The sequence below is a fragment of the Mytilus trossulus genome, chromosome 11 (genome assembly GCF_036588685.1).
Source record: "Mytilus trossulus isolate FHL-02 chromosome 11, PNRI_Mtr1.1.1.hap1, whole genome shotgun sequence".
NCBI lineage: Eukaryota > Metazoa > Mollusca > Bivalvia > Mytilida > Mytilidae > Mytilus > Mytilus trossulus.
This window is the reverse complement of record NC_086383.1, coordinates 22,507,116-22,527,021: the sequence shown is the minus strand read 5'-3', so window position 1 is coordinate 22,527,021 and position 19,906 is coordinate 22,507,116. Positions and strand designations below refer to the sequence as shown.

The 19,906-nt window shown below is 33.6% G+C and overlaps 1 protein-coding gene across 1 annotated transcript; it reads left to right on the top strand.

Moving 5' to 3' along the window:
• Positions 1-75: 75 nt before the first annotated feature.
• Positions 76-19,591, top strand: LOC134690881 (lipid droplet-associated hydrolase-like). The gene is made up of 4 exons (XM_063551020.1): positions 76-220; positions 16,416-16,543; positions 16,994-17,131; positions 18,870-19,591. Exons 2-4 carry the CDS (start codon positions 16,432-16,434, stop codon positions 19,544-19,546), a joined length of 927 nt encoding a protein of 308 aa, XP_063407090.1. The 5' UTR covers positions 76-220; positions 16,416-16,431; the 3' UTR covers positions 19,547-19,591.
• The last annotated feature ends 315 nt before the right edge of the window (positions 19,592-19,906 follow it).

Here is a 19,906-nt window from a genome sequence, read left to right as displayed (position 1 = left end):
GTGTAGGAAAAACTAAAAAAATATATTTCTAGAGCCGAAGTGGTTCATTTTATAAAATTTAATACTATTTTTTCAATGATAGAAGCGAATTAAACTTTGACGTAACAGTCTAAATTCTGAACTTTGCTGAGCTGATTCTCCTGGAAATGCACTGGGAATTATAACGAAAAACATATTGTCCCTTAATCGTTCAACTTGTATATGGTTTAGGGATCAGATAGTAAGTCAACCTTAATAATTCAAATGTGTGAAGATCCGCCAATCACTTTTTTTTTGTGGCGTCAGATATGGTACGCACTGAAACCCGGACCGGACCGGACTCCGGACCCGGACTTGGGTATGAAACCCGGACCCGGACCCGGACTGAACGCCGGACCCGGACTGAATGCCGGACCCGGACTGGTTTTTTTTACCACTTTCAGAAATATTTTTTTAAGATTTATACTGTCATATAATAAGTAATAGTATAGTTTTAAAAAATCCACATTCCGAGCGCAAAATTGACCAAAAAGATTAAAGTAAAGTAAGGAAGAGATAAAATAATTCCCTTGTCGTTATTGTTTTATGGAAATTAATAAAATCTTTTTATTATCAATGAAAGCAAATTAAATTTTGATTCAAAGGAAGAGTGAAGCGCAACAGTTTGAAACATTCGAGGATTATATTTCTTTGTTTGTTTTCTTCTTCTAGACATAAAGGATCATAAAGGGAAAAATAGAATTCCTGCTTTTCTAATTAATGCGCCCGTCAGGCGTATGTTTATATTTCTCTAAGAAACTGTATAAATAAATTTTGAGTTATTATGTCACTGTGTAATGAAAGTCTCGTGTTTTATTGGGTGTTTGACATTTACGCCGATTTTTAAAAGTTTCGATCTTTCATTTGCGCCGATTGTGCACAGGTAAATTGCAGGTGAATATCACTTTCTATTCATCAATATAAACCTCTTTCGTTAGCGAGTTGTAAAAATGTATATCATAATTGTCAACTAGTATCATAAGAATTCCTATGATCTCTTATTGTTCCTCCGAATGTTTATGATATCTTATTGTTCTTCCAAATTCTGATAATATCTTATTGTTCCTCATAATTCTTATGACTTTTTATTGTTCCTCCGAATTCTTATGACTTGATTTTTCCTCCGAATTCTTATGACCTCTTCACGGGTGTAATTCGGTTTATCGAGAGAAATGAGCGTGAAAGAATATCTAACGGCGGTCAAGTATTGAGCGACGATCGTGAAAGTTCTGGTAACGGATCGTGAAAGACATTTAATCGAGAAGACATATGAAAGGTCAATACATATTATAATTTATTTAATTACACAGACAAATTTACGACAAAATAAAACAGTCTGTCAAAATGGTTCAACATTATGATTAGTATGTGAGAATATCCCGTTTTAAAAGTACATAGTTATTACAAAACAACAAAAGGCAGATTGCTTTTCGACATTTCAATGACATAAAAAATGTAAACAAACATGATTTTTTCACAAATTCGAATAGAAAACCTATTTTAATACGAATAAGGGGATTCTATTTGAATTAATCAAATTGTTCTTATAGTTATTTTGTATAAACTTAATCTGAAACTTGGTAAATAAAGAACTATTTACAGAAAAATAGATTTTTTAGATCGTGAAAGATCACGTACCGTATTATTGAAGATCGTGAAAAGGATCGTGAAAGATCCGATGCTACGAAGACGTTCAAATTATTCTTCAATTATATCATAGTTAATATTTGTTATTGGTATTGAGAAAAGCTATATAGTTCAACATCCTCAATAGGTTTAAGCTTTTCAAAGCATAAATATTTTCAGAAAATGAAATGTAAAATAGTTTGATGATTGTAGGATGAAGCTTATTATTGTCATGTGAAGTACTCACTTATCATGAGTTATAGGATACCCACATTTGGTATATTGGATCCTATAAACTACATGTCCGTCAGACAGGATTCAGCTGACCCCGAATTTGCCTTATTTCACGGATGAAGATTCATTTTTGTGGTCAAGTCCGTATCGCGGATTCGTTTTGCTTTAGGATAAGTGTCTGTTTTTATGATTGTGAGGTGTACATTTTCGACATCTGCAAGGTTTCAACTGACATTGAACCCATTGTCATACATCATTCGGCAATGCTCGTTTTATGTTGTCTAGCCTTTGGATATATACAGTGGAGATCACTTCTAACCTCTCATTAAATATGTCAGGAGAACTGTTCTAGAACAGTACGTAGAACTGTCAGCCTGACACCTTTTAGTCAGTTCTAGGTTAGAACTGTTTTAGCTAGAACTGATTTGGTCAGTTCTACCTAGAACTGATTTGGATAGTTCTACCTAGAACTGATCCTGACAGTTCTACTCTAGAACGGTTTAATACAGTTCTAGCTAGAACTGACCAAATCTTTGGTCAGTTCTACTTCTAGAACAGTTCTACGGCCAAGTTGGAATTGATTTCTAATTCTACGGCTAGAATTGATTTTCATAAATTCTACGGCCAGAATTAATTTATAAATTCTACGGCTAAATTGATTTATAAATTCTACAGCTAGATATGCTAGAGTTGATTTATAACTTTTAAGAACTTAATATAAAGGCTTGGGTTAAATATAACTCGAATAATTCAAGCCCTTACCGTCTCCGATTCTCCCAACCTTTCGATGACTTTGATAACCTTCCATCGACTTAGATATTTGTACATGTAAAGTTATATCTTTTCATTAAAAAAAATTAGAAAATCTGCTATTATATAGCAAAGTAATTGGAAGTGATTTATTTCTTCTAAATTCTAAAGTGCCCTTACTGCAGTTACGTCATTTAGAACTGTTCTACAGTCCTGACTGATTTAGTCAGTTCTGCTGACAGTTCTACGGTAAGAACTTATTTGGACAGTTCTACCTAGAACTGATTTAGACAGTTTTACCCTAGAACTGGTCCTGACAGTTCAACCTAGAACTGATTTAGTCAGTTCTACCTAGAACTGATTCTGACAGTTCTTCTTAGAACAATTCTAGGGTAAAACTGTTCTAGGTAGAACTGTTCTAGGACAGGCTAGAACAGTTCTATGACAGATATTCTGACAGTTTTAATGAGAGGTTGGAAGTGATCTCCATTGTACCTTATGCTATAGCGCCATGGTATTTCGTGTATGGTGTACATGTCTGTTTGCATGTTTCATAAATGACCATAATGACGTCAATTGTATTTGATGTATTGAATGATAGTAAGATGTCTATGTCTCGCTGTCTTTCAGGGTTCATATACTTTTGACCTTATGTTTCGAATTAATTGGCCAAGCATAACTTTTATATTTGTCAGTTTCTAAGGCACTGTAAGGATCGGAACACATTTATTTGGCCTACAGGATATTTGTAGAGATCTGTATGTCACGGTTCATCTGACCTTGCACTCTTTTTATTAACCATTGACAATCATAATTTAAAAAAAAATGTGGTATGATTGCCAAAGAGACAACTATCCACAAGAGACCAATGTGACACAGACATTAACAACTATAGGTCACCGTAAGGCCTTCAACAATGAGCAAAGCCCATACCGCATAGTCAGCTATAAAAGGCCCCCATAGTGACAATGTAAAACAATTCAAACGAGAAAACAAACGGCCTTTAATTTATTTGTATAAAAAAAATGAACGAAAACCATATATGTAACACATAAAAAATCAACAACCACTGAATTATAGGCTCCTGACTTTGGACAGGCACATACATTAATAATGTGGCGGGGTTAGACACGTTAGCGGGATCCCAACCCTCCCCCGAATCTGGGACAGTGGTATAACTGTATAACATAAGAACGAACTATAAAAATCAATTGAAAAGGCTTAATTCATCAGATGGACAAAAATACATTAAGCGCATTTGACACTTAACAGTAAAACCCTTGATATTATAGACGTTCCATAAAATTAACTATCATAAGTAAATCAGACGAGACATTACAGCATTTGCGCTCTGGTATTCTATAGTCTGTAGTATATAGTTGAATCAATCCACATCTGCGTTGTTTATACTGAACTTAAGAAAGTATTGTTGCACAAAATGTTGGTTATCGTTCAATCTCAAAGTACTCATGAAAAATGCTGTTTTGCTGTAATTTTTTGTTTGATGGATATCATTTTGGTTTAAACGTTGCATATCCATGTTATTGGCTATTAGTAAAAAGTGTCAGTCTGCCTGAATTGCACTTGACCAATTCTCAGAGCTAAATCTTTCAAACTTATTTAGAGATGTTTTAGTTGTTTTTTTAACTTCCGAGGTAAAGCGTTGATTCAAAAAAAATAGTTCATCCTTATCAAAATAGTTACAGGCTTCAACCAGTTGCAGGTTTATCGAATGGTAAAAGAAATACTGATTTCTGATTACTAGTAATAAGTCTGGTCACGCATTATCTTTCACGATCAAAATAATGCGTTGTCTGATCTTTCACGATCAAGTTTGATGGATATTCAACAAATTCAAGGTTTTCATATACAAATTAATGCTTTTAAGAAAAGAACATACCTTAATTTTACTGTACTATCAGATACACCAAAGATTAAATTTCAAATATATCACGATGAACTGAAACATGACCATTATAGTAACAAAAAGCGTGTTATTTGTAATTAATTTCATTGATATGCATTGCGCCTTTTGTGTTTTTTCATAAAGTACTGCATATTTTCTCTTTATTATTTCACAGTAATGTTGGGGAAGTTAAACCATTTTGACAGACATATTTTTTTGTTCGGATTTGTTCCGTGTTTTGAAAATTAAGCTATGTTTTTAAAGATTCTGACCTATAATTTCCATTAAATGTCTTTCACGATCCGTTACCAGAGCTTTCACGATCGTCGCTTAATACTTGACCGCCGTTAGATATTCTTTCACGATCATTTCTCTCGATAAACCGAATGACACCCGTGCTCTTGCTGTTCCTCAGAAGCCTTGTGACTTTTTATTGTTCATCCGAGTTATTATAATCTCTAAGACTTATCGTTCCTACGAATTTGTATGTCTTTTAATTGTTCCTCTTAATTCTTATGATCTTTTACTGTTCCTCATATTGTATTATTGACGTAGTTTTACACAGACTCGCTTTAGGATATTGGGTTAATTGAAAGAAAACGAAAAAAGAAGACACAACCAGGAATTACTTACAAGATACGTTAAGGCTGTTGGTAATTCAGTGTTTAAATAACCAAAATATAAACCATGATGGATTGCTTTTTACCTTTAGTTGTTGGCCATGTACTAGCTGTGATCAGTAACTGCGAGCATTCTCATATTTGTAGTTGGTGTCGTTATGTTGTGTGGCTGTATAAGTTGTATAAGTACCCATCCAAGTATTAGTACCTACCCAAGTATACTCTGTTTTTGTAAATCTATTTGTATCCATCTGATGAGTTAATATTTTTTTCCAACTGATTTTAATAGTTTGTTCTTATTTTACAGCACTGCCCCAAGTTAAAGGGGGGGGGAGGGTGTCGCCTTCAAACGACTTAAATCTGGCAACATTAAGTATGTGCCTGTCCCAAGTCAGGAGCCTGCAATTTAGAGGTTGTCGTTTGTTGATTTGTAATACATTTGTATATCTTTCATTATAGCGATTTCTTTACCTTTTGTCATTATTAGGGCCTTCTATAGCTGACTTTCCGGTATGTAATTTGCTCAGTTTTGAAGGTCGTACTGTGACCTATAGTTGTATATGTCTGTGTCATTTGGTCTTCTTTGTCAGCTCTCATTTGCAATCACATCACATCACAGCATTCTTATTCTTATATCAACATATCAAATAACGCTTCACTGGTCAATAACATAGTATTTTAATTACTCCATTTTTTTTCTACAGTAAAATTTAAAAAAAAAGATATACTTGCTTATTTCGGATTGTCATCACAAAGTCTATAAAAATAATTTAACAATCAGATGTGAAAAGGTGTCAAAGACTACACTATCAATCATAATCAAGCATGTATAGAAGTTAGATTTAAAGGGGCATTAGCTACGAGATATAATGAAATAATAAACAATGTTCAATATAGTGAAATAATTTTATTTGAGCATCCATTGTCAAAATGAACTAAGATACCTCGCTTAAGAATTATTCACTCGTAATCTCCGTATCAGTAGTATTCCTTTGGTAAGAAATACAGAAATAATCTTGTGTTACATACAATGAGTGGCATATTACAAAGGCCGTATCCATTAACCGGGATATTTTTTACCCCAAGATGGTACTCTGAATAAAATATTATGCAGCTCCTGATTGGATGATACAAAGTTGAAATTGCTCCAATAAAATTTAAGCAACGATCGATCATCCATGTAATACACAATGTTGAACAGGTGAGTCCGGACTGTGACCTGACATAACCCCGGACTAGTTTGAATTTTACTATACCTGCGTGTATTGCATTACGACGACTAACTGTATGTACACTGTTTATTGTCGTAAAGTACATTGACGGGACCTTTGATCAAGCATGTAATACAGAAAACAATTATAAGATATTTATCCGACATTTAACGAAACAATTACATGTACTAGCCGAGTCCGGATGGTGACCTGAAGTAACCCCGGACTAGGTGTATTCGCAAACTATAGACATCGATAGAGATATAAAACTTCACAAATTATTTGATGAAACGAACTTTATTATCATTTTTATTCATTCATTTTTTTGCTTACTGGATTATCGTCTGAAACATTAATAAAAGACGTTTACCCGAGAATCAACAAAATAATACTAGGCGAGTCCGGACCGTGACCTTAAATAACCCCGGACTGGGAGTATACGGATTGTATATAAATATACCGAATTATTTGTTAAATTGAAATATTTTTTTTCCCGTTTTGCTTTTGGCTTTTCCTTTATTCATTTTTCTATTTCTTAAATTATTCGATAGTCATCGGAAAAAACAATAAACGACATTTAAGCAGCGATCACCCATTTAATACACAATGTTGAACAGGTGAGTCCGGACTGTGACCTGACATAACCCCGGACTAGTTTGAATTTTACTATACCTGCGTGTATTGCATTACGACGACTAACTGTATGTACACTGTTTATTGTCGTAAAGTACATTGACGGGACCTTTGATCAAGCATGTAATACAGAAAACAATTATAAGATATTTATCCGACATTTAACGAAACAATTACATGTACTAGCCGAGTCCGGATGGTGACCTGAAGTAACCCCGGACTAGGTGTATTCGCAAACTATAGACATCGATAGAGATATAAAACTTCACAAATTATTTGATGAAACGAACTTTATTATCATTTTTATTCATTCATTTTTTTGCTTACTGGATTATCGTCTGAAACATTAATAAAAGACGTTTACCCGAGAATCAACAAAATAATACTAGGCGAGTCCGGACCGTGACCTTAAATAACCCCGGACTGGGAGTATACGGATTGTATATAAATATACCGAATTATTTGTTAAATTGAAATATTTTTTTTCCCGTTTTGCTTTTGGCTTTTCCTTTATTCATTTTTCTATTTCTTAAATTATTCGATAGTCATCGGAAAAAACAATAAACGACATTTAAGCAGCGATCACCCATTTAATACACAATGTTGAACAGGTGAGTCCGGACTGTGACCTGACATAACCCCGGACTAGTTTGAATTTTACTATACCTGCGTGTATTGCATTACGACGACTAACTGTATGTACACTGTTTATTGTCGTAAAGTACATTGACGGGACCTTTGATCAAGCATGTAATACAGAAAACAATTATAAGATATTTATCCGACATTTAACGAAACAATTACATGTACTAGCCGAGTCCGGATGGTGACCTGAAGTAACCCCGGACTAGGTGTATTCGCAAACTATAGACATCGATAGAGAATTAAAACTTCACAAATTATTTGATGAAACGAACTTTATTATCATTTTTATTCATTCATTTTTTTGCTTACTGGATTATCGTCTGAAACATTAATAAAAGACGTTTACCCGAGAATCAACAAAATAATACTAGGCGAGTCCGGACCGTGACCTTAAATAACCCCGGACTGGGAGTATACGGATTGTATATAAATATACCGAATTATTTGTTAAATTGAAATATTTTTTTTCCCGTTTTGCTTTTGGCTTTTCCTTTATTCATTTTTCTATTTCTTAAATTATTCGATAGTCATCGGAAAAAACAATAAACGACATTTAAGCAGCGATCACCCATTTAATACACAATGTTGAACAGGTGAGTCCGGACTGTGACCTGACATAACCCCGGACTAGTTTGAATTTTACTATACCTGCGTGTATTGCATTACGACGACTAACTGTATGTACACTGTTTATTGTCGTAAAGTACATTGACGGGACCTTTGATCAAGCATGTAATACAGAAAACAATTATAAGATATTTATCCGACATTTAACGAAACAATTACATGTACTAGCCGAGTCCGGATGGTGACCTGAAGTAACCCCGGACTAGGTGTATTCGCAAACTATAGACATCGATAGAGATATAAAACTTCACAAATTATTTGATGAAACGAACTTTATTATCATTTTTATTCATTCATTTTTTTGCTTACTGGATTATCGTCTGAAACATTAATAAAAGACGTTTACCCGAGAATCAACAAAATAATACTAGGCGAGTCCGGACCGTGACCTTAAATAACCCCGGACTGGGAGTATACGGATTGTATATAAATATACCGAATTATTTGTTAAATTGAAATATTTTTTTTCCCGTTTTGCTTTTGGCTTTTCCTTTATTCATTTTTCTATTTCTTAAATTATTCGATAGTCATCGGAAAAAACAATAAACGACATTTAAGCAGCGATCACCCATTTAATACACAATGTTGAACAGGTGAGTCCGGACTGTGACCTGACATAACCCCGGACTAGTTTGAATTTTACTATACCTGCGTGTATTGCATTACGACGACTAACTGTATGTACACTGTTTATTGTCGTAAAGTACATTGACGGGACCTTTGATCAAGCATGTAATACAGAAAACAATTATAAGATATTTATCCGACATTTAACGAAACAATTACATGTACTAGCCGAGTCCGGATGGTGACCTGAAGTAACCCCGGACTAGGTGTATTCGCAAACTATAGACATCGATAGAGAATTAAAACTTCACAAATTATTTGATGAAACGAACTTTATTATCATTTTTATTCATTCATTTTTTTGCTTACTGGATTATCGTCTGAAACATTAATAAAAGACGTTTACCCGAGAATCAACAAAATAATACTAGGCGAGTCCGGACCGTGACCTTAAATAACCCCGGACTGGGAGTATACGGATTGTATATAAATATACCGAATTATTTGTTAAATTGAAATATTTTTTTTCCCGTTTTGCTTTTGGCTTTTCCTTTATTCATTTTTCTATTTCTTAAATTATTCGATAGTCATCGGAAAAAACAATAAACGACATTTAAGCAGCGATCACCCATTTAATACACAATGTTGAACAGGTGAGTCCGGACTGTGACCTGACATAACCCCGGACTAGTTTGAATTTTACTATACCTGCGTGTATTGCATTACGACGACTAACTGTATGTACACTGTTTATTGTCGTAAAGTACATTGACGGGACCTTTGATCAAGCATGTAATACAGAAAACAATTATAAGATATTTATCCGACATTTAACGAAACAATTACATGTACTAGCCGAGTCCGGATGGTGACCTGAAGTAACCCCGGACTAGGTGTATTCGCAAACTATAGACATCGATAGAGATATAAAACTTCACAAATTATTTGATGAAACGAACTTTATTATCATTTTTATTCATTCATTTTTTTGCTTACTGGATTATCGTCTGAAACATTAATAAAAGACGTTTACCCGAGAATCAACAAAATAATACTAGGCGAGTCCGGACCGTGACCTTAAATAACCCCGGACTGGGAGTATACGGATTGTATATAAATATACCGAATTATTTGTTAAATTGAAATATTTTTTTTCCCGTTTTGCTTTTGGCTTTTCCTTTATTCATTTTTCTATTTCTTAAATTATTCGATAGTCATCGGAAAAAACAATAAACGACATTTAAGCAGCGATCACCCATTTAATACACAATGTTGAACAGGTGAGTCCGGACTGTGACCTGACATAACCCCGGACTAGTTTGAATTTTACTATACCTGCGTGTATTGCATTACGACGACTAACTGTATGTACACTGTTTATTGTCGTAAAGTACATTGACGGGACCTTTGATCAAGCATGTAATACAGAAAACAATTATAAGATATTTATCCGACATTTAACGAAACAATTACATGTACTAGCCGAGTCCGGATGGTGACCTGAAGTAACCCCGGACTAGGTGTATTCGCAAACTATAGACATCGATAGAGAATTAAAACTTCACAAATTATTTGATGAAACGAACTTTATTATCATTTTTATTCATTCATTTTTTTGCTTACTGGATTATCGTCTGAAACATTAATAAAAGACGTTTACCCGAGAATCAACAAAATAATACTAGGCGAGTCCGGACCGTGACCTTAAATAACCCCGGACTGGGAGTATACGGATTGTATATAAATATACCGAATTATTTGTTAAATTGAAATATTTTTTTTCCCGTTTTGCTTTTGGCTTTTCCTTTATTCATTTTTCTATTTCTTAAATTATTCGATAGTCATCGGAAAAAACAATAAACGACATTTAAGCAGCGATCACCCATTTAATACACAATGTTGAACAGGTGAGTCCGGACTGTGACCTGACATAACCCCGGACTAGTTTGAATTTTACTATACCTGCGTGTATTGCATTACGACGACTAACTGTATGTACACTGTTTATTGTCGTAAAGTACATTGACGGGACCTTTGATCAAGCATGTAATACAGAAAACAATTATAAGATATTTATCCGACATTTAACGAAACAATTACATGTACTAGCCGAGTCCGGATGGTGACCTGAAGTAACCCCGGACTAGGTGTATTCGCAAACTATAGACATCGATAGAGAATTAAAACTTCACAAATTATTTGATGAAACGAACTTTATTATCATTTTTATTCATTCATTTTTTTGCTTACTGGATTATCGTCTGAAACATTAATAAAAGACGTTTACCCGAGAATCAACAAAATAATACTAGGCGAGTCCGGACCGTGACCTTAAATAACCCCGGACTGGGAGTATACGGATTGTATATAAATATACCGAATTATTTGTTAAATTGAAATATTTTTTTTCCCGTTTTGCTTTTGGCTTTTCCTTTATTCATTTTTCTATTTCTTAAATTATTCGATAGTCATCGGAAAAAACAATAAACGACATTTAAGCAGCGATCACCCATTTAATACACAATGTTGAACAGGTGAGTCCGGACTGTGACCTGACATAACCCCGGACTAGTTTGAATTTTACTATACCTGCGTGTATTGCATTACGACGACTAACTGTATGTACACTGTTTATTGTCGTAAAGTATATTGACGGGACCTTTGATCAAGCATGTAATACAGAAAACAATTATAAGATATTTATCCGACATTTAACGAAACAATTACATGTACTAGTTGACTGAACATTTGATTACACATGTAATACATCGGAAATTCCATTAGAAGTTATAGCTTATAATACATAGATATACCATTTGAAATTATACCACATCTTTCTTTTTGGTTAGTGTTTATTGGCCTAGACGTTTTTTTGTTGTTTTGTGAATAGCTTCCACCATTCAACATTCAAATTCCTTAATCAAGTTAAAATATCCCGATCAAGCTGCATGTGATAACACATATTTTGTTGCATTGTTCAAGTACGTAAATATATATTTTTTTTGAATTGATGGAAAATAATAAATTAAGTAAACTTCACTATGCTTATCCTTCAAGAGCATACAGCCACCTTTCGGTATATATAAATATTTTTTTAATTTTGTACGAGGATTATTTACATTTTAGTAATTTCTTTACATTTGCACTGTACCTTTATTTTGTCTTGTATACTTATTGTACGAGTTTTGTCTCTGATATAGACACCTGAAACAGATTCCTTGATATAATCGTAATTGGCAAATTGAGTGATTTTGAGTTCATTTTCATTTCAAATACCATAGATGAATAGTTTAGGACAGACAAGGAACAACCAATGAAATGTATATGCGATGTTTTTGATAAAACTCGGTCGATCGATTGTGTATGAATGCTCCAAGTGATTGTACAGTAGATTTGCAAGCGATTGTACTGTCAATAAAAATATCTGACAAAGAGAAAATGAATAAATTTGGAATTCTCCTTAAACAATGGCTTTGAAACTTTCAGACAGGTGAAACTATATATCAGAAAAGGTACACGTGAAAATGCTGGTAGAAACGATTGGTTTTTCGATGTTTATTTGACAGTTTTGATCGCTGATGTGAGACAGCTTTAATCGTTCTACTCGGATCTCCACCATTCTAAGAAACACGTTTTTTTTATTATTTAATTAGTTCATAGTTACATAGAAAATTATTAAGCTATCAAAATTTGAAGCAGAAACGTCATAAAGTTATATTAGAGTTCATCAAAGTTTCCATCAAGCAACTTGTAATTTTCAAAATGTCGGATCCATGCTTGACAGTCTCCAGAATGACAAAAATATTAGAAAACCGTACAGTTCTGTTCCCACACTGTGTATACACAATTCTTAATATTACCACAAAACACAGATCAAGTTTAATTTTTTTAAGTGTCATTTAAACCACTCTAAAGTAAGATTCGTTTACAAATGGAAAAAAAATGCTGAAATTTTCGTTTCCGTTCTCTTACATACACGAAGGTTTGACTTTACCAAATGTTAGGAAACTTATACACAACAAAGAGATCAAGTTCGAATGTTGGTAATGTCAATGAAACCTTTCTGGAGTTGTTATACTACGTAAAAAATAAAAATAAAATGATATATGATATGCAAGCGGGTACATCGTCTGTGTCTCATGGACACATTCCCCATTTACTCTGAAACATATTATCTTCATACTGCTGCTGAGTTTCACAATTTAATATATGTAGTAGTTTGTCGCTTGCCTATTTTGTAAACGGAACCTACAAATATTGAAGGATGGGATCCATAAACAGTTCAACGTTTTTATTGAAAAATGCCTCTACTCCATTTATAGTTGTACATCTTGCGGTAAGGATACCCTTGAAAAACATTAACTGGCACAAAAGGACTCCTGCCAACTATAGTCGTTTTTAAAATATTTTTCCTACGTTTATGAAACAAATAAATGTCTGAGAATATAAATAAGATTATTGCTTAAATCATTTCATAGTTCAAAGTCAAACTAGCGGTGTTCCGTGTAAAAACAGTTTTCAAAATATCATTTTGGTCATTACACTTTTTACATTTGTTTATAATTCGGTCCTTCCCTAATTTACCAGCATGACTAATGGTATTATTGCCAGAGTTATTGTGAGGTGACATGACTAGGTATTCTTGCCATTTCCTATCGGACTTTTATACACTTATTACACATTTACGTAATGCAGGTTCATGCATCGCGTCACTAATGACCATATAAACTACTGTCACGGTATGTATCAGGTCTGGTTATACAGGTCTGATTCATTTTCATAATTATTATAGATGTAATGCATCTTGTATATTTCTGCCAAAATAAACTTCCTTCTGGATAGTTTCAGAAACATAATAATTTAATCTATGTCTCTGATAGATGAACAAAAAAAGAAAAAAATAATTTTAAGAAAATCCACTTTCTCCATATAATTTATAAAAAAAATATTTCTATGGCTTTTTTTTAAAGTCATTTGTAAACATTGATACATATATATATATTTTTTTAAAGTCATTCGTAAACATTGATACATATATATATTTTTTAAAGTAGTTCCACAACTGTAAATTGAAGATTCAGAATCATTGCAAGTCTAACTTGCATGCTAGACTATACAAGAGTAAGAGCAAAATTTGATGATCTCATAATTAATATAATGTGTTACAGTTCTCCAAAAATTATCTTCCTTCCACTTAATAAAAAAAGAAAAGGTATTTATAAGAAAATTCATAATTTTTACCCAGTCCGGGTCCGGCATTCAGTCCGGGTCCGGCGTTCAGTCCGGGTCCGGGTCCGGGTTTCATACCCAAGTCCGGGTCCGGAGTCCGGTCCGGTCCGGGTTTCAGTGCGTACCGTCAGATATTTCTATCATGACATCAAAATGTTATGGGAACTTGTGAGATGTCCAGTATAAATGGGGGACAATTTTAAATAGCGATAATGTGTATAAGTGTAGGAATGCCCTTTAACATCAGGCGTCAAACAGTAATTGTTGACTACCATTAAGGTCAAAGGAATCAGGTGTGTTTGCACCCAATATGTTTTTGCGCGCTACACTTTCACACCTCACAAATTCGCCCCAGGAGTCCATTTGTACCCTACAGGTTCATGCCCAATTTTGGGTGGGAATGTGTATAGGGTGAGAAAATGAAAGGGGTAGAACGTGAATGGGCGCAAATGTGATAAGGGTGTGAACGGACACCGAATCAGAGTCTAATAGACCACTTTCGAGTTCATCTATCACCGGAAAAAACTCGTCAATTATACGCGCCTTTATCACTGTCATTTGTGCGTTTAGGGGCGTCGTCACTTCCTTCCAATTTTGAGCGAGTGGTTGGAAAACTATAATTCTATATTGTACGAATTATTCAGCAAATTAAATTCTCAAAATTGACACTGCTGTCATTAGGTAATTGTCAGTAAGTACCTACAGAGCAACCATTATTTCTAGTTTATCCTGCACAAAGACGATCACTAAGACGCTTGATGAACGTAAATAGTGCAGGGATACAGGCGACCCCCTCTATCTGGTAAATGACGTCATAAAGGCGTACATAATTGACGAGTTTTTGCCGGTGACGGATGAACTCGAAAGTGGTCTATTGGTTAAAATTTTACCATGTATTGTTAAAGTATCCTCATTGTGATTTGTTAGAGGTCTCTAATAATTAACTTTTACTATCATGACTTTTAATTAGTTTTGGAAATAATTTAAACATGTTAAAAGAGTCGTAATTATCAATCGATTTTTTTTTATTGTCCTAAAGAAAGTGGACATTTTATTGTTGTGAATCAAAAATTAAAGTTAACGTAATTTGGCAAGATTTTTTGAACACTATTCATCCTGAATATACCCCATTACACCCCTGGCACATAGACAATGTATCAAGGTTGTAATGGATGTACTTTCATGACGCCAATAACAGTAAAAAATCTTGCCAAATGACGTTAACAGTAATTTTTTGGCGCATGGCTATAAAATGAATTTCTCTCAGACAGTAAAAAAATACACTGATTTTATATTCCCAAACATTACATTTATGATATTTATTTGAGACCTCTGACGTATTACGATAAGGATAGTTTGTAAATTATGATGCTAACGGTAGCTGAAAATGACCATTTGACGCCTGTCGTTAAACGGCAATCCTACCCTCATGTATGGTCAGATCATATGGTTTCGTACATCATCTGAATAAGTACTACCTGTACAATTTATAATGTATGCATGCTTTTCATGGAAATTATGACATCAAAATGCATTCTTAACAGCATGAAAACATTTAAGACCATGATATGTGTTCGGCTAGAAGCTATGACGTCTTGCTATTCAGCAACAAAAGATAGATGCCAGTCTTTGTTAAGGGAAGGAACATTTAACTCCAACATGTTCAAGATAATGAATAGCATCTTTTCATTTGAGTGAATGTGTCATGTGTCATGAATTAATCCACCATTCTTCATCATTTCTTTTGTATTGTTATGTCTGATGCTGACTCCTACAAACGTTTTTATGCCCCACCTACGATAGTATGTTTTCTGGTCTGTGCCTCCGTTAGTCTGTCTATGCGTCCGTCTGTCCGTTCGCTTCAGGTAAAAGTTTTTGGTCAAGGTAGTTTTTAAAGAAGTTGAAGTCCAATCAACTTGAAACTTAGTACACATGTTCCCCATGATATGATCTTTCTAATTAAATTATAGTTTTGACCCCAATTTTATGGTCCACTGAACATAGAAAATGATAGTGTGAAGTTCAGGTTAAAGTTTTTGGTCAAGGTAGTTTTTGATGAAGTTGAAGTCCAATCAACTTGAAGCTTAGTACACATGTTTCCTATGATATGATCTTTTAATTTTAATTCGAAATTAAAGTTTTGACCCCAATTTCATGGTCTTCTAAACATAGAAAATGATAGTGCGAGTGCATGTGGGGCATCCGTGTACTATATGGACACATTCTTGTTTTAAGATATGATTGAGAATATTAATACTATAATTGCTTTATTTTTACCCTAATATTTTAAAAAACTCTTCTTAACACGAAAAAATTTCTGAAGACATACATTTCTATTATTTTTTTCAGATATTAAATATACAAAATGGAAGATATACATAGAAAAAGTGAAATTTTCCATATACTTGGTATGCCAACACACATCCTGAAGTATGGAACTACAGGACAGTCAGGGGTTGTATTTCTCATTATACCAGGTAACAAATATGTACATCTACTTCCATGTTACAATGGGTATCTCCCTGTATTCATAAATTGAAAAGAAAAAAAACCCCACACTTAACCATGTCTTACCATTTAGGTTTTCACCACATTGAAATGTAAACTTTGATGTTTTTTTGTCCTATTTCTTTACCCCCAGAACATAAAATACAGAATCCAGTTTGTTCAAAGAGCTATATATATTCACACCACATCTTTTATGAATACAGAAGCTTATATGTTTAAAGCAATATAATCACACCACATCTTTTTTATATATAATCATGATAATGTTATCATTTGAAGATGCCTTAGTCTTGCATACTAAATTTATAATAAATGAAGACACTGAATAATACTCTTTGCATACATGTACATCATGTACAGAGATCATAAAAAAAATAAAAGGTGATTCAGTTGACATGTATCTATAATTTTTTTTACAGGAAATCCTGGTATAGCTGAATATTATGATGAGTTTATGAAAGTTCTCTATCAGAATAGTAAATATACCATTCCAGTCTGGACTATTTCTCATGCAGGACATGTGTCAATACCAAAATCTTCAGATAATCTAGCCATAGGTAGGTCATTTTCATTCTGCAATTATATATAGAAAAACATAGAACATATTAAAAGGGGCCAATAAAAGTTGAAGATAGACGGCAACAAAAAAAAATAAAAATGAAAAATAATAACCGACAAAGAGATATTTATCTTGTATCTGTTAATCAATAACATGCATCATCAGATCATTACTCAGTTTACGAGTGACTGAAGTCAAGGATTATAACCCTAAAGACTTGAAAATTGTTATATGTGTCCTCTCCGACAAGAACCAAGCACTTACTTACTTACTTACTTACTTATCCTCTTCGCTCCCATCTGAGCATAAGGTCAACACAAGTCCTCATCACTCTGGTCTGTTATTTGCCATTGTTTCTGCCTCTCCCCATGTCATCTTAGTCAGCACTTAGTAGTAGGAGTATTTAGAGTTAAGCCTTTTTCAACTGATTTTTATAGTTTGTTCTCATGTTGTACTGTTATACCACTGTCCCAGGTTAGGGGGAGGATTGTGATCCTGCTAACATTTTCAACCCCCCCCCCCCCCCCACACATTATTTATTTATGTGCCTGTCCTAAGTAAGGAGCCTATAAATTCAGCGGTTGTCGTTTGTTTATATGTGTTTTTTGTTCATTTTTTTACATAAATACGGCCATTAGTTTTCTCTTTTGAATTGTTTTACATTGTCTTATCAGGGCCTTTATAGCTGACTATGCGGTATGGACTTTGCTCATTGTTGAAGGCCGTACAGTGACCTATAGTTGTTCATGTCTGTCTGTATCAAACCACATCTTCTTTTTTATAATCTTGCCTTCAGTGGAAGGGAATGCTCAGTTATGCTTCAGTATACAACCAGCCTCAATCACTGACTGGTATTAATTTTGTTTACTGTAAATTCAGAAATTATTGCGAGGTTTTATTATTGCAAAGATTGCGACAGGATTACAATCGCAATAATTTAAACTCGCATTTTGAAATCTTTATCATGAAGTAAACAATATTTTTTTCAATGTCACAAAAATTAAAAACGCATTTTCAACTTAAATGACAGAATCGCAATGATAAACGCATGCAAGAATTTCTGAATTTACATTATACTGAGAGAATATTTTTTTATATACTGCAGCTGTGCTATTTGAGCAGTCAAATTGCATTGACCGTATATCACCTTGTTTATGACGTTGACAATGCATTTTCGTAGAGTTTTATTTATGACGTCAATAAAACATACAGGTTCGCGGAAATTTTACGTCGTCCGCTTCAAATTTAAAAATGATGTTTTTTACCCTAAATATTTCATTTAAAACAGTTTTAAGAGCTGCAGCATATAAAGAATAACCATACATTGTCTCGAAATATCAATCGGTTATTTGTACTTGGCTCGAAACAGGTAAAAATGCTCGGCACAGCCTCGCTTTTACCTGTTTCTAAGCCTCGTACAAATAACATTGATATTTAGAGACAATGTATGGTTATTCTATATATACACATCATCAGATATATATTTAAGCAGAAGGATTTGATATTTGGGCTGGACCTGTATATCTTGTAAAGAATCATTTATGGCTTTTGTCCAAAACCCAAAACGTCCTACAGGATAGGTTTCTCGGATAAAAAGAACTGCATTTTACAATTTCGATATCATTAAAAATAAAAAATTCTTGAAGTTGCAATTATTATCAAACATCTGCATCCATTGCCACAGCAATTTCTGAATTATCATTATTTATGTGAATTTCTTTTTTTTTCTTTTGCAGAGAAAGCATCATACAGTGTCTGCTCATTGGAAGGACAAATCAAACACAAGCTTACATTTATAAAGGACAACATTCCAACCAATGTAAAACTTGTTCTGATTGGCCATTCCATAGGATGTTATATGATTTTAAAACTATTAGATGATCTTGATCACCAGGTGTTACGATGTTTCATGTTGTTTCCAACAATTGAAAGAATGGCGGAATCACCAAAAGGACAAGTGGCGACACCTTTACTGAAATATTTAAGATGGCTAGGAGCATTAATTGTGCAAGGACTGTCATATCTTTCCCCACATATGCAATTTAGGTTGATTTTATGGTATTTCCGTGGCAAGACGGTGCCAGATTGTATTTACAATGCCTCTATGTCCTTATTCGATTCATTCTGTGTTAGTAATGTTATGTATATGGCAAACATGGAAATGCAGAAAGTTCAAAAACTTGATGAAGATTTGATAAAGAGACATTTGTCAAAAATCAGTTTCTATTATGGTTCTGATGATCACTGGTGTCCAAAGTCTTATTATTATGAATTCAGAGACAAATTTCCTCATGCAGACACTCGTTTATGTAAAGATGATCATGACCACGCATTTGTTTTGGAAGGAAGTCAACAAATGGCAGATATTCTTTCATCGTGGGTTGAAAGAGACCTGCATAAAATTAATGATTGATTATAAGGTCTAGGATATTGAATTCATCTATAAATGTACAAATGTGATACTAGTATGTAAAATCAATGTATAAGATATTATCAATATTAATAATTGTGATTGATTTTGATATTTTGCATATCTGCAAAAGAATGAAAGAATTTTACCAATACAAGTATTTAAAAAATTGTGATTGAGTAGTAAACATTAGAATATTTGAAAAATTTTAAGATGATCTTGAACAAAAGTGCTATTATTATTTATTATTTGTTTTTTTAATTTTACAATAAATCTAAAAAAAAAATTGCTTAATTCTATATATATTAACCTTCCCATATATCTCTCATATGACGAAAAAATGAAATCACGAGGCCACATACT